This window comes from Cherax quadricarinatus, chromosome 2, assembly GCF_038502225.1.
Source record: "Cherax quadricarinatus isolate ZL_2023a chromosome 2, ASM3850222v1, whole genome shotgun sequence".
Classification (NCBI taxonomy): Eukaryota; Metazoa; Arthropoda; class Malacostraca; order Decapoda; family Parastacidae; genus Cherax; species Cherax quadricarinatus.
The window spans coordinates 18,203,315-18,218,290 of NC_091293.1; the positions used below are offsets into that span (position 1 = coordinate 18,203,315).

The 14,976-nt window shown below is 38.3% G+C and overlaps 1 protein-coding gene across 6 annotated transcripts in view; it reads left to right on the forward strand.

Moving 5' to 3' along the window:
- The window catches only part of LOC128687663 (eukaryotic translation initiation factor 2-alpha kinase 1-like), a 337,432-nt gene that overhangs the window by 214,615 nt on the left and 107,841 nt on the right, over window positions 1–14,976 (forward strand). For all 6 annotated transcript variants that reach the window (XM_070087473.1, XM_070087464.1, XM_070087478.1 and 3 more), the window contains one exon: window positions 9,213–9,410. In XM_070087473.1, coding sequence (XP_069943574.1) covers window positions 9,213–9,410 — 198 coding nt within the window. The remainder of the gene's footprint in view (window positions 1–9,212; window positions 9,411–14,976) is intronic.

Sequence of the window (14,976 nt, forward strand, 5' to 3'; positions counted from 1 at the left end):
CCCCCTGTCCTACACACCCTAACTCGTGCCTCACTATCCTCATAAAAATTCTTTGCAGTATTTAGTAACTTACCACCTATTCCATAGACTTGCAACATCTGCCACATTGCTCCCCTATCCACCGTATCATATGCTTTTTCGAAATCCATAAATTCTGTTCACATATATGCTTCAATGTAAACACTTGATCTATACATACCCTACCCATTCTAAAGCCTCCATTTTCATTTGCAATCCTCTCTGTCTTACCTCTAATTCTTTCATTCATAACCCTACCATACACTTTACCTGGTATACTCAATAAACTTCTTTTTTTTTTTTTTCAACAAACCGGCCGTATCGCACCAAATCAGGGTGGCCCAAAAAGAAAAGCGAAAGTTTCTCTTTTTAAATTTAATAATTTATACAGGAGAAGGGTTTACTAGGCCCTTGCTCCCAGCATTTTAGTTGCCTCTTACAACACGCATGGTTTACAGAGGAAGAATTCTGTTCCACTTCCCCATGGAGATAAGAGGAAATAAACAGGAACAAGAACTAGGAAGAAAATGGAAGAAAGCCCAGAGAGGTGTATGTATATATATATGCTTGTACAAGTATGTGTAATGTGACCTAAGTGTAAGTAGAAGTAGCAAGACGTACCTGAAATATTGCATGACTCATTAAACTTATTCCCCCTATAATTTTTACAATCTCTTTTGTCCCCCTTAACTTTATATAAAGGAACTGTACACGCACACTTCTATTCCCTAGGTACCTTCCCCTCTTTCATACATTTATTGAACTATTTATTACATATTAGTAAACTGACAGTAGTTTGTTGGACTAAGTAATGGTAGATAAAAGACTGTCAAGTAGACTTCAGGATGTACATGTTAATAGAGGGGCCAGAGATATATCAGATCACTTTCTAGTTGTGGCTACAGTGAAAGTAAAAGATAGATGAGATACAAGGAAAATAGAAGCAGCAAATAAGAGAGAGGTGAAGGTATATGAACTTAATGAGGAGGTAGTTAGGGTAAGATATAAACAACTATTGGAGGACCGATGGGCTAGTGAGAGTATAGGCAATGGGGTCGAAGATGTATTGGGTAGGTTTAAGAATGTAGTGTTCGAGTGTTCAGCAGAAGTTTGTGGTTACAAGAAAGTGGGTGCGGGAGGAAAGAAGAGCGATTGGTGGAATGATGATGTAAAGAGAGTAGTAAAGAAAAAAAAGTTAGCATTTGAGAGATTTTTACAAAGTAGGAGTGATGCAAAGAGGAAAGAGTATATGGAGAGAAAAAGTGGTTAGGAGAGTGGTGAAGCAATGTAAAAAGAGAGCAAATGAGAGAGTGGGTGAGATGGTATCAACAAATTTTGCTGAAAATACGAAAAAGTTTTGGAGTGAGATTAATAAGCTGAGGAATCCTAGGGAACAAATGGATTTGTCAGTTAAAAATAGGAGAGGAGAGTTATTAAATGGAGAGTTAGAGGTATCGGGAAGATGGAGGTAATATTTTGAGGAATTGTTAAATGTTGATGAAGATAGAGAAGCTGTGATTTTGTGAGAGAAGTGAATGTGCGGGTGTTGGCAAGAGGTGTGGGGTTAAAAGATGAAGAATCTAACACATAGTGGAAGTTGTTGCAGTTGCTCTTTGGTGATGACACTGTGCTTTTGGGAGATTCTGAAGAGAAGTTGCAGAGGTTAGTGGATGAGTTTGGTAACGTATGTAAAAGAAGAAAATGAAAAGTGAATATAGGAAACGGTAAGGTGTTGAGGATAACAAAAAAAATTAGGTGACGAAAGATTGAATATCAAATTGAAGGGAGAGAATATGGAGGAGGTGAATGGATTCAGGTATTTGGGAGTGGATGTGTCAGCAGATGGATTTATGAAAGAAGAGGTGAATCATAGAATTGATGAGGGGAAAAGGGCGAGTGGCGCACTTAGGAGTCTGTGGAGACAAAGAACTTCGTCCGTGGAAACCAAGAGGGGAATGTATAAGAATATAGTTATGCCAACACTTTTGTATGGGTGTGAAGCATGTGTGGTGAATGTTGCAACAAGGAGAAGGCGGGAGGCAGTGGAGATGTCATGTCTGAGGGCAATGTGTGGTGTGAATATATTGCAGAAAATTTGTAATTTGGAAATTAAGAGGAGGTGTGGGATTACCGAAACTATTATCCAGAGGGCTGAGGAGGGGTTGTTGAGGTGGTTCAGACATGTAGAGAGGATGGAACAAAATAGAATGACTTCAAGAGTGTATAAATCTGTAGTGGAGGGAGGGCGGGGTAGGAAAAGTTGGAGGGAGGGGGTAGAGGAGGTTTTGTGTGCGAGGGGCTTGGATTTCCAGCAAGCATGTGTGAGCGTATTTGATAGGAGTGAATGGAGACAAATGGTTTTTAGGACTTGACGTGCTGTTGGAGTGTGAGCAAGGTAACATTTATGAAGGGATTCACGAAAACCAGCAGGCCGGACTTGAGTCCTGGAGATGGGAAGTACAGTGTCTGCATTCTGAAGGAGGGGTTTTAATGTTGCAGTTTTATAACTAGTGTAAGCATACCTCTGGCAAGACAGTGATGGAGTGAATGATGATGATAACAAAATTATCATTTCCTTTGCATTTTCAACAATAAAATAGTGTAAGGAAGGAAGGAAGGAAGGAAGGAAGGAAGGAAGGGTGGGTGGGATTCTCACAGGCTGTTAGCCCTTTAACCCCCCAACATCCACAATAAACCCTCACACCTAGTGTATTTACTTCAAAATACCAGTGTACCAATTAAATTGATGCACAAGTACTGTATACACATTACATCCAGGTTCCTTTAATTTTTTACCTTTACTATGCAGAGGAAGATAAATATAGGGTGTATGAACAGTCCCTCATGGACAGGTGCAATTCATGTCTGCCTCTCAATTTGTATATAAACATTGTCTCCAGCAAGCTCGCATTTGAGCACAGTAAATATGTGAGTTTATTCAGGCACAGGTATTGACTGCATACCAGCCAGTGCATGCAGTGTTTTCTTATCAATAAGTCACTTTTTCTGACTTTTTTGGGGTTATCCTAGGCAGTTTACTCTGTGTATGATAATACATAGTGTAAATTGCCTACAATAACCCCAAAAAATCAGACAGTGACTTATCAATATGAAAACACTGCATGTATTGACTGGTACGCAGGAATCAACTAAGTTAATCATATACACAGATCTGAGAAGCGTATGGGACACGTATGTATGGACCAATGAAAGGTGAGACGAGTGGCAAGGGAGGAAGCTAGATCTTCCCTGCAGAGACACTGGACTAATCCAAAGCAGATTGCCCAAGAGGCTACTAGACAGAGGAGAAAATCTCACAGCCCAGCTTACAGTGCTTCAGATTTTTCCCCCACCCAGAAGTAGAACTGTTAGTCAAATTTTGTGAAGTGTTAGTTGAAAATGTGCCATAGTTTTGCAATAGTGTAATGGAGAAAATGTGTCAAGAGGAATCTGTGTTATCGATGGTCTGCTTTATATTACTGGGGGTAACTGTAGAAAAACACTTCTTTCATATGCTTTCACTCGTAAATAGCATCATTCGCTCTCAAGAGGGTGTGTTGCATAAGCTTGGGAGTGTTGCTGTTGTACAGGCTACTGCACCAGCATGAAGACAACTTGCACACAATGTAAGGTGTTTGTATTGTGGGGAAAACTCATACACAATGTCAGATGGACACATCAACAGCCAGTGGACAGGTAATAATACATGTCCATCTCATTGCCCACCCAAAACACTGACACCAAATAAGCATTTATGGAGCACCCTCCCCACAGTGTTTCATAATAAGAAAAAGGATGATAATCTCCATGGGGAAGTGGAACAGAACTCTTCCTCAGCAAGCCATGCGTGTCGTAAGAGGAGACTGAAATGCCGAGAGCAAGGGGCTAGTAACCCCTTCACCTGTATAAATTACTAAATTTAAAAAGAGAATCTTTGTTGTTGTTTTCTTAGGTCACCCTGCTTCAGTGGGATATGGCCAGTTTGTAAAAAAAAAAAAAAAAAATTATTTCTACAAGTGAACCTGGGTGTGTTGCCATGAACTTTGCATCTCTCTTGATTCTGTCTGGAAACTTTCCAAAGTTTCAAGAGTTTTCAGTTATTACGTATTTCATGTATGTACGTATACTATTTTTATGTTACAATGGAATCTAAGGGTAGTTGTGATAAGAAGAAGAGTCATGATAACTTTATTGTTGACATCAAAATGAATAAAATTCACATCACTCATTCAGTGATTGATTGTCTTTTTTACCAAATTGACTGTTTTCTACCAAGTTATGGTGACCCAGAAAAGAAAACACATTCACCATTACTTCGTCTTGCTGAAAGTGAACATCACATTTGAATGACTCAACTGCAAGATCTCCATCCATCCTTCAGCTTGCTGGCACAGTACTTCCCACCATCTAAACTTTAGCACTAACAGGAGTCAGGTTGGGTGGAAGGTGATGTTGGGGAATATTTGGAGGTGGCTGGCCAATGGGAGGAAATGTGGATTTTGAGGTAAATGGATGAAGAAAGGATCTGGGTGGAAGGAATTAGAGGGAAGATGATGTAGGTAAAGGAGGCTGGGGGATGTGATTATGCACGCTGATTCTTGTTCAGTGCCACTTATCCATTAGAGGCTTTGTGGCTCTTCATAACTAAAGGTCTTTGTTACTTTTAATGTTACTGTACAGTGGACCCTCGGTTATCGGCCGTAATCCATTCAGAAGGTCGGCCGATAACCAAAATGGCCAAAAACCGAATTAATATTTCCCATAAGAATTAATGGAAATACAATTAATCCGAGGGGCTTGGACTTCCAGCAAGCGTGCATGAGCGTGTTAGATAGGAGTGAATGGAGATGAATGATACTTGGGACCTGACAATCTGTTGGAGTGTGAGCAGGGTAATATTTAGTGAAGGGATTCAGGGAAACCGGTTATTTTCATATAGTCGGACTTGAGTCCTGGAAATGGGAAGTACAATGCCTGCACTTTAAAGGAGGGGTTTGGGACATTGGCAGTTTGGAGGGATATGTTGTGTATCTTTATACACCTCTGCAAAAGCAGTGATAATGTGTGAGTGTGGTGAAAGTGTTGAATGATGATGAAAGTATTTTCTTTTTTGTGAATTTTCTTTCTTTTTTGGGTCACCCTGCCTTGGTGGGAGATGGCCGACTTGTTGAAAAAAAAAAAAAATAAGTTTTACATACCTTTATTGAAGGCTAATGCTGGCTTCTGGAAGATAGGGAAGAGGAAAGAGGGAGGAGTTAATGTTTGGAAGGGAAATCCCCCTCCATAAAGACTTTAGGTAGTAAAGCCTTCTCTGGGGTTACTTCCCTTCTTTGTCTTTTAATGCTACTAGGACCAGCTTGAGAGTCACTGGACCCCTGTCTCACAACAAATCTGTCTATAGAGGTCTGTTTCTGGCATCTCTCTAAGATTTCCCTGAAGTGGGACAGGGTTTTGTCACTGAACATGTTGCAGATATGGCTTGTTTCAGCTTTGTCAGGGTGGTGTTTCTCTACAAAAGCTTGCACCCTAGTCCACATTGCACACACCTCTTTAATCTGTCATTTACTGCTACAGTACATTTAATACTAACCTTAAAATATTTGTAGTCTTAATGTAGGGCAAGAGGTGAGTAGTATTTATTTGTAGGAAGTCAGTGTAGGTAGCAGTAGATGTAGGTACAGTACACGTCTGTAGCCCCCCCCCCGGGCTACACTACACAGCTATATTACAACACACAGCCATATTATTACACTACACAGCCATAGTATTACCATGTTCACTGAGTTTAATCGTTTCTAACAACTACCTTTAGATGCTATCATAAATAAAGGGAGAAGTAATGAATAATTCATGCCAAGAATTGTAAACAAACGCATATGAAGGGCGGTTACTGCACCAGTTGCCAGAGTCAGTTTTCTCTAACGCTGCATCAGAGAAAACGTAATGTTTACTCTCCATCCCACTCTCCACTCGATAACATATAAACATTGCATGTTTATATGGTATGTTTATATGCTACATGATATGTAATGTGTTTCTTATATAATTTTTAAGAAAATATCATAAATGGATTAATGAAAATGTCTATATTAACGTAAAATAAGACATTTAATGTGGGAAAGAGTGATTATTAAATATACATCACATATATTAAACACTGCATGTTTATATGCTATGTAACATGTTTCTTACATAATTTTGAAGAAGATATAATAAATAGATTAATGAAAATGTTTATATTAATGTAAAATAAGACATTTAATGTACCAGTGATTATTATTAACCCTTTGACTGTTTCGGTCATATATGTACGTCTTGCGAGGTACCGTGTTTGACGTATATATACTCAAAATTCTAGCGGCTTCAAATCAAGCAGGAGAAAGCTGGTAGGCCCACATGTGAGAGAATGGGTCTGTGTGGTCAGTGTGCACCATATAAAAAAAATCCTGGAGCATGCAGTGCATAATGAGAAAAAAAAAGTTTTTTTTTTAATTAACCCTTTCAGGGTCCAAACCGTAGATCTACGCCATGAGCTCAGCTCACTCTGATAAACTGTGAGTGGTACATTTGGGCCTAGATATGAGAGAATACATCTATGTGGTATGTGTGCACCACATAAAACAGATCCTGCAGCACACTGTGTATAATGAGAGAAAAAAAATGAAATCATGATTTTTCGATTAAAACAGCAACTTTGCAGTGTTTTTTCGTATGTTTTTTATAGTTGTATTTGCGATTTCTTGGTCTCATTTGATAGAATGGAAGACATATTACAGAAATAGAGATGATTTTGATTGGTTTTAGCACTGGAAATGGCTTGAAACTGAGCTCAAAGTAGCAGAAATGTTAAATTTTTGCCGATATTCAAGAGTAAACAAACGACCTCACACGTCTAATACACGTCAGCTGGTGGGTCTAATATACATTCACAAATATGGTGATGATATTTATACAATTATTACAGTATTGCATAACAGTAAATCTTCTATTTTTTGGTGTGAATAAAAATTCATTATGTGAATAAAAAATCAAAATGGAATTTATTTGTAAAGCCTCAAAACATAACTAATGAACAGAGGAAATGTTAGTTTAGTGCCAGGAATGCCTACATTGTTCATTCTGGACCCTATTTTGAAATTGGAATATTTTGAACTTTGTGTTAAATTGGCCAAATTAACAATTTACGATCACTTTATTTTGTAGTTGAAACAGTTGACTTGGCGATTTCTTGTGCTCAATCGATAGAATAGAAGTAATACTAGTGAAATAGCTAAGAATTCGGTTGATTGGAATAATGTAATTGGCCTAAAATGGGAGTCAAAGTCGGCAAAATCGCCGATTCGTAAATATCGCTGACACATCAAAATTCGCGAGAGCATAATTTCGTCAATTTTCCACCAAATTTCGTACTTTTTGTTTTATTACCTTCACAAAAAGATTCTCTACGATTTCATAAGAAAAAATAACAAATTTTTTTTTTGAAAATTCTTGGACACTGGTGCGTGACTCCAGATTTGGGCCTTGGACCCTGAAAGGGTTAAAATGCCAAATTTGTGGTCTATTTTCATATAGTATTTATGGTTGTATTCTCATTTTCTTGGTCCCACTTGATAGAATGGAAAACATGTTATAGAAAAGAGGTGATTTTGATTGGTTTTACTATAAAAAGAACCTGGAAATGGAGCTCAAAGTAGGGGAAATGTTTCATTTTTCCCGATGTTCAAAAGTAAACAAATGATGTCATTTTCCAATAAATGTCCAAGTAGCCATTCTAATATGCAGTCATGAATGTGTTGACATTATTTGTACAATTATTACAGTATTGTAGTAGTCTGCATAACAGTAAATCTTCTATTTTTTGTTTGAATTAAAATTCAAAACAGAAAGCAAGAGTAATATCAGAGGGGCCTGGAGGCATGACTGATGAACAAAGAAAATGTTATTTTAGAGCCAGGAATGTCTGCATTGTTCATTCTGGACCTTATTTTGAAATTGTCATATTTTTTAATTTTCGTGAAATTGGCCAAATTGAAAATTTCTGACCACATTATTGGGTATTTGAAATTGGTAAATGGGCAGTTTCTTGTACTCAGTCGGTAGAAAAAACAGAGTTCTAAAGAAATAGCTGTGAGTTTGGTCGACTGGAACAATGGAATTAGCTGAAAATAGGGCTCAAAGTGGGCGAAATCGCCAATTTGTAAATATCGTCGAGGTCGCTAACTTTGCGAGAGTGTAATTCCGTCAGTTTTCCATCAAATTTCATTTTTTTTGGTGTCATTACAATCGGGAAAAGATTCTCTATCAGGATTGGGGGTTGCTACAGTCAAGGGGTTAAATATACATCGCATATAAACATTGCATGTTTTCATATACTGTGTAACGTGTTTCTTTGGGCCCATGGCTGCTTATTTTGCAGCTGTACTAGATCAATAACCACAAAAAACAATGGGTTATAGCAAAATGTTTGGATGAATGAGCAAAAGCTTCCTCACTTACCGAGAGACAAAGCCAAACTGACTCGCAAGCGGCCCCAGCCAGCGGATGGATGCCTCCCAAATGGCCGATGACCGAATTAACGGCCAATAGCCGGGCGCTGAAAAACCAGCCGATAACAGAGTTGACCGATAACTGAACTGGCCGATAGCCAGGGGTCTACTGTAGTTCCTTTTGAATAGCTAAAAAAAATTTTTGTTGCAGGCCTGACTTGAGTCCTGGAGATGGGAAGTACAGTGTCTGCACTCTGAAAGAGGGGTATTAATGTTGCAGTTTTATAACTGTAGTGTAAGCACGCCTCTGGCAAGACAGTGATGGAGTGAATGATGAAAGTTTTTCTTTTTCGGGCCACCCTGCCTTGGTGGGAATCGGCCAATGTGTTAGTAAAAGATAATAGTAAGTTTTGATCTTGTGTGTGTTTTAGATTGTTAGGTAGTGTGCCAAGGATAACTTAAATAGTGTAGCAATAAAAGATCTTGTCTTCTGGCCTTCTTTGTTTTTTCATCCTCAGTTGTGTCTAGACAATGGTCCAAGATGGACCGAAATCTCGTTATAAGCTTCCTCTCCTAAGTGCAGGTTATTTGTGATTTATCTTAATTATTGATTGCCCCATGACCCAGCCTTACAAAAAGCAGAAAGTATGTACAAGTCATTTAGTTATGAGTATAGTACTTCATTTACAAATATTTTTTCCTGCACAGGTTACGTCTTCCAACAACTCTAACAAACCCTACAAGCCATTTGATGTTATCAAGCTCCTCCCAGCATCTCCTAGAGGATCGCTACACTCGGGAGTTCAAGGAAGGAGAAATCCTGGGAAAGGGAGGCTTTGGAGTAGTTGTGAAGGCTGAACACAAGCTAGATGGGCACTTTTATGCCATTAAAATTATTCCAGTGGAGTGAGTTGATTTTACTTTCCACGTTATTTTAATCCGAGGAGTGACTGCACAAAGCATTCTGTGGTAATTATTGCATGTGTGTGTTTATTTTTGATATCAGCATTCACACTGTGAAAACATCACTAGGAAAAACAGGATTTCAAATTGTCTAGTCTAGGACTCCCGTCTTGTAAAATTCAGGGCCATCACAGGGGGAAAATCAATTGTCGTTATTTGTATGTAGCTAAGTCCTTCAGTATAGGACATTAACCCTTTCAGGGTCCAAGGCCAGAATCTGAAGGGGTGCCCCAGTATCCAAAAAAAATTGAAAAAAAAAAAAAATTCTTACAGAATTAAAGATAATATGTTTGTGAAGGTAATAAAAAAAAAAAAATTCTGATCAGTACTTACCGAGATACAGCGGCAGGAAGTTGACCCAAAATGACCGGGTGGCGGCAACATCAGTGACTTTGCAAAATTGCATTTTTTTTATTTTATGTTTTTTTATACTTTTTTCTTTTCTTTTCTAATTTTTTTCTTTTTCTAATAACATTTGTGGCCTGTGAGAGCAGTATAATGTATATTGTATAAGTGTACACTCATTGTACTCAACACAATAACTGCACTAATTTGTTTATCATTATATTGCTTACAAAACTTGTTTACAAGTTTATTGTAAACAAAATGATGAAAATATTAGTGTGGTTATTGTGTTGAATACAACGGTACCATATAGTACCATATGGTACAATGGTACCATAGGGTGCAATGGTACCATATAGTACCATATGGTACAATGGTGCCATTGGGTGCAATGGTACCATATGGTACAATGGTACCATATGGTATGATATAGTACAATGACACCATATGATACAATGGTACCATATGGTACAATATGGTACAGTGTCACCATTTGGTACAGTGGTACCATATGATACAATAGTACCATATGGTGCAATGGTACCTTATGGTACCATATGGTGCAATGGTACCATATGGTACATTGTATATATGGTACATTGCACCATATGGTACAATGATTGTACCATAAGGTACTATATGGTACTGTTGTATTCAACACAATAAACACACTAATATTTTCATCATTATTTCGTTTACAATAATTGTTTACAACAAAAATATGCAAAAATGTTGTATATTAGTAATGTTCTATTACATATTTACAAATGTACAGCCACTCGACATGTTCCTTGAGGTGGATGACAAAGCGCTTTGTCTTGGAAACTGCTGAGTCAGTGACTTGCATCACCACTCAATCTTGGCTGGCGCCTCCTGGCATCAACACCTCTAACTGACCATATGGTACATGGTATCATAGGTTACAGGGTACCATATGGTACATTGTACTATATGGTACAGGGTACCATACAGTACAGGATATCATATGGTGCAGGGTACCATACAGTACAGGACATCATATGGTACAGATACAGGGATCCCTGTGGAAATAAGTCACCCAGACTTTTTTGGGTTATCCTAGGATTTTATACATATGCTGCTATGTATGATAATCTATGTAACTGTATTTGTGTACATAAACCATACCCCCGGCCGGGATTGAACCCGCGGTCATAGTCTCAAAACTCCAGCCCGTCGCGTTAGCCACTAGACCAGCTAGCTGTGGCTAGCTGGTCTTGTGGCTAACGCGACGGGCTGGAGTTTTGAGACTCTATGACCGCGGGTTCAATCCCGGCCGGGGGTATGGTTTGTTTGCAATCGTGTCATTACGATTTCTTGAGTCAGTTTTGTGTACATCTGAATAAACTTATTCAAGCTCATGTGGCATCGTAAGTAAGTTTATTTATGTATACACAAATAAAGTTACATAGATTATCATACTTAGCAGCATATGTTTGGAGAACCTAGGATAACTCAAAAAAGTCAGACAGACTTATTTCCATTAGGGTCCCTGTACCCTGTACTATATGGTACAATGTGCCATATGGTACATGGTACCATATGGTACCACTGTACCATATGATACCATTGTATGACATGGCACCATTGTACCATATGGTACCATTGTACCATATGGTTCAAAACTATAGAATTCCTCTTCATATCCACTTCCATCAGTCTTAGAACTGTAAGTTGTGAAGAGGAAAGTCAGAATTCACCCGGAGAGTGCGTGGGGAGTGAGAGCTTCCTTGCCGCCTGTCATGATGAACAGAGCTACTTTGGCGGCGTTCCCACAATGCCATGTAGGCGTCCAAATTTTTTCTATAGTGCGCTCACTGACCACCCAGACCCATTCTCTCAGATGTAGGCCTATCAGCCTTCTCCTGCTAAATTTGACACCGCTAGAATTTTGGCTTAGATCTACGATTTGGACCCTGAACGTAAAGCCGTAGATCTACGGCACGGACCCTGAAAGGGTTAATGCTGACCTGACGTCTGTGACTGGAATTTATCAAAAAGAAATGTTTTTAAATGAAATCAAGCAGATTTTATATTTACACTCAGTATTTTTAGATAGTTCAGCACATAACTGTAATATACACCTACCATCCGACTTACGACCTGCTCGACTTACGACCACTCGACTTATGACCGTGTTTTTTATGCCAAATTTCTGGGAAATAAACAACTATTTGTGTTGTACACAGTGTTTATCCTAAACCTTACAGTATAAAATACAGTACCAACAACATAAAAAGTAAAGTAAAACATGAAATACCAAAATAAAACAATAAAGTCATTACAAAAATGTTTTGTTGATATTCAGTAGTAAAGTTCAACTTACGACCATTTCGACTTACAACCGGTTTCTCGGAACCGAACTCGGTTGTAAGTCAGATGGTAGGTGTATTTTCTTATTATCATTCAACATGCACAAAAATATAAGTACAGTGGAACCTTGACTTACGAGTTTAATCCATTCCAGGAGCTAGCTCGTAACTCAATTTTCTTGTATATCAAATTAATTTTCCTCATTTAAATTAATTGAAAAGCCATTAATTTGTTCCCGCACTCTGGAGAGACGAGAAAAAATACCTGAATATGATGCTATTATCAACTGTACAGCTTATTTATCTATCACAATTCTTCTAATATGACATAAACAATATAATTAACACAGAAACATCATAAATACTCTAGAATGAATAAAATAGGCCATAATATGGTGGCATAGGCAGCAGCAGAAGCGTCCGCCATTTCCTGTGTATATACTGAGAGTTATAGATAGTAGGTTGGTAGACAGCAACCGCCCAGGGAGGTACTATCGTCCTGCCAAGTGAGTGTAAAACAGAAACCTGTAATTGTTTTACATGATGGTAGGATTGCTGGTATCTTTTTTCTGCCTCATAAACATGCAAGATTTCAGGTATGTCTTTCTACTTCTACTTACACTTAGGTCACACTACACATACATATACAAGCATATATATACACACACCCCTCTGAGTTTTCTTTTATTTTCTTACTAGTTTTTGTTTATTTCCTCTTACCTCCATGGGAAAGTGGAACAGAATTCTTCCTCCGTAAGCCATGCGTGTTGTAAGAGGCGACTAAAATGCCGGGAGCAAGGGGCTAGTAACCCCTTCTCCTGTATAAATTACTATATTTAAAAAGAGAAACTTTAGTTTTTCTTTTTGGGCCGCCCTGCCTTGGTGGGATACGGCTGGTTTGTTGAAAAAAAAAAAAATGAGAGTATCTTCCCATGCTCTTATTGTAAGAGAAAACAGAGTATTTTTGAGGCTAACTGCAGTAGATCACTAGTATTCTAGGGAAAACACTGAAAATATCGTATATAAACACATAATAAATCATAATGCACTACAGAATGTAAAGAAATAATAAACTTTATATAAAGTGTATATGTACTTACACTGAACATAACTGATACAATTTGTTTTGTTTAACCCTTAAATTGTCCAAACATACATATATACGTTCTCTAGCGTAGCACCCTGAATTTTTTGAGAAAAAAAAATTTTTTTTTAATAGGAGAAAAGAGCATATGGTACCCAGGCATCCCCAATTTTTTTCATATGGCACACAGTGAGTGTGTGCACACATTCTCTCATGTCTAGGCGACTCAGGCTTATCGTGGCAATGTTGAATGAATGGCAAGGAAACGTATATGTATACACAAATAACCCGCACATAAAAGAGAGAAGCTTACGACGACGTTTCGGTCCGACTTGGACCATTGACAAAGTCACACTAACCAGAGGTGGAGCAGGACGGCTATACAGTGGACCCCCGCATAACGATCAGCTCCCAACTCGACCAATTATGTAAGTGTATTTTTGTAAGTGCTTTTGTAGGTGTATTTTTGGGGGTCTGAAACGGACTAATCTAATTCACAATATCTCTTATGGGAACAAATTCGGTCTATAACGGCACCCAAACAGACTTCTGGATTGAAATAATATCGTTATCCGGGGGTCCACTGTATATAGGCAGGAAGAGGTGGTGGTAGTAGTAGTAGTAGTAGTAGTACAGAATTGGTTAGTGTGACTTTGTCAATGGTCCAAGTCGGACCGAAACGTCGTCATGAGCTTCTCTCTTTTATGTGCGGGTTATTTGTGTATCGTTCCAGTCACGGTATTGTGCCTTTTTTGTTAGTTATATATGTATACGTTTGGGGCGCTACGTGAGAGAACGAATATATACGTTTGGACCGTTTAAAGGTTAATCACTGAACATGACTGATATGGTATCTCCTGCGAGCTGCTTCTCTTTCAACCACGTCAGCAGCAGCTTCTCCATCTTTTCATGGACAGAGGTCCGCAGCTTAGATGTTATTGTAATGCCCTTGGCTGGCACTATAGCCTTTATCGACTCCTGCTGCTTTAGTATCGTACATATAGTAGATGTACTGCACTGGTATTGTCTGGCTAAATCCATAACTCGTGCACCTTGCTTATGTTTACCTATGATTTCATGCATTAATTCCATGGAAATCATCATCTTTTTCTTCTCAGCACTGTCCTTTACACTTATTTTCTTAGGTCCCATGGTTAGAAAAGCGAAATTTGGCCAAATGACTGTCAAAATTGTAAGCAAAGCAGGAGACAACTGCTTCGACAGTGATGTAAACGTGTACTGCCAACTAACGGCATCATTCTGAATTATTGTTACGTACATATTATGTACATTATTATTATTATTTTTCTTTTTATTATTATTATTAATTTAGTGAACTGAAGCTCAACAAATTTTGTTGAAAATAAGAAAAAGTTTTGGAGTGAGATTAACAAGTTAAGAAAGCCTAGAGAACAAATGGATTTGTCAGTTAAAAATAGGAGAGGAGAGTTATTAAATGGAGAGTTAGAGGTATTGGGAAGATGGAAGGAATATTTTGAGGAATTGTTAAATGTTGATGAAGATAGGGAAGCTGTGATTTCGTGTATAGGGCAAGGAGGAATAACATCTTGTAGGAGTGAGGAAGAGCCAGTTGTGAGTGTGGGGGAAGTTCGTGAGGCAGTAGGTAAAATGAAAGGGGGTAAGGCAGCCGGGATTGATGGGATAAAGATAGAAATGTTAAAAGCAGGTGGGGATATAGTTTTGGAGTGGTTGGTGCAATTATTTAATAAATGTATGGAAGAGGGTAAGG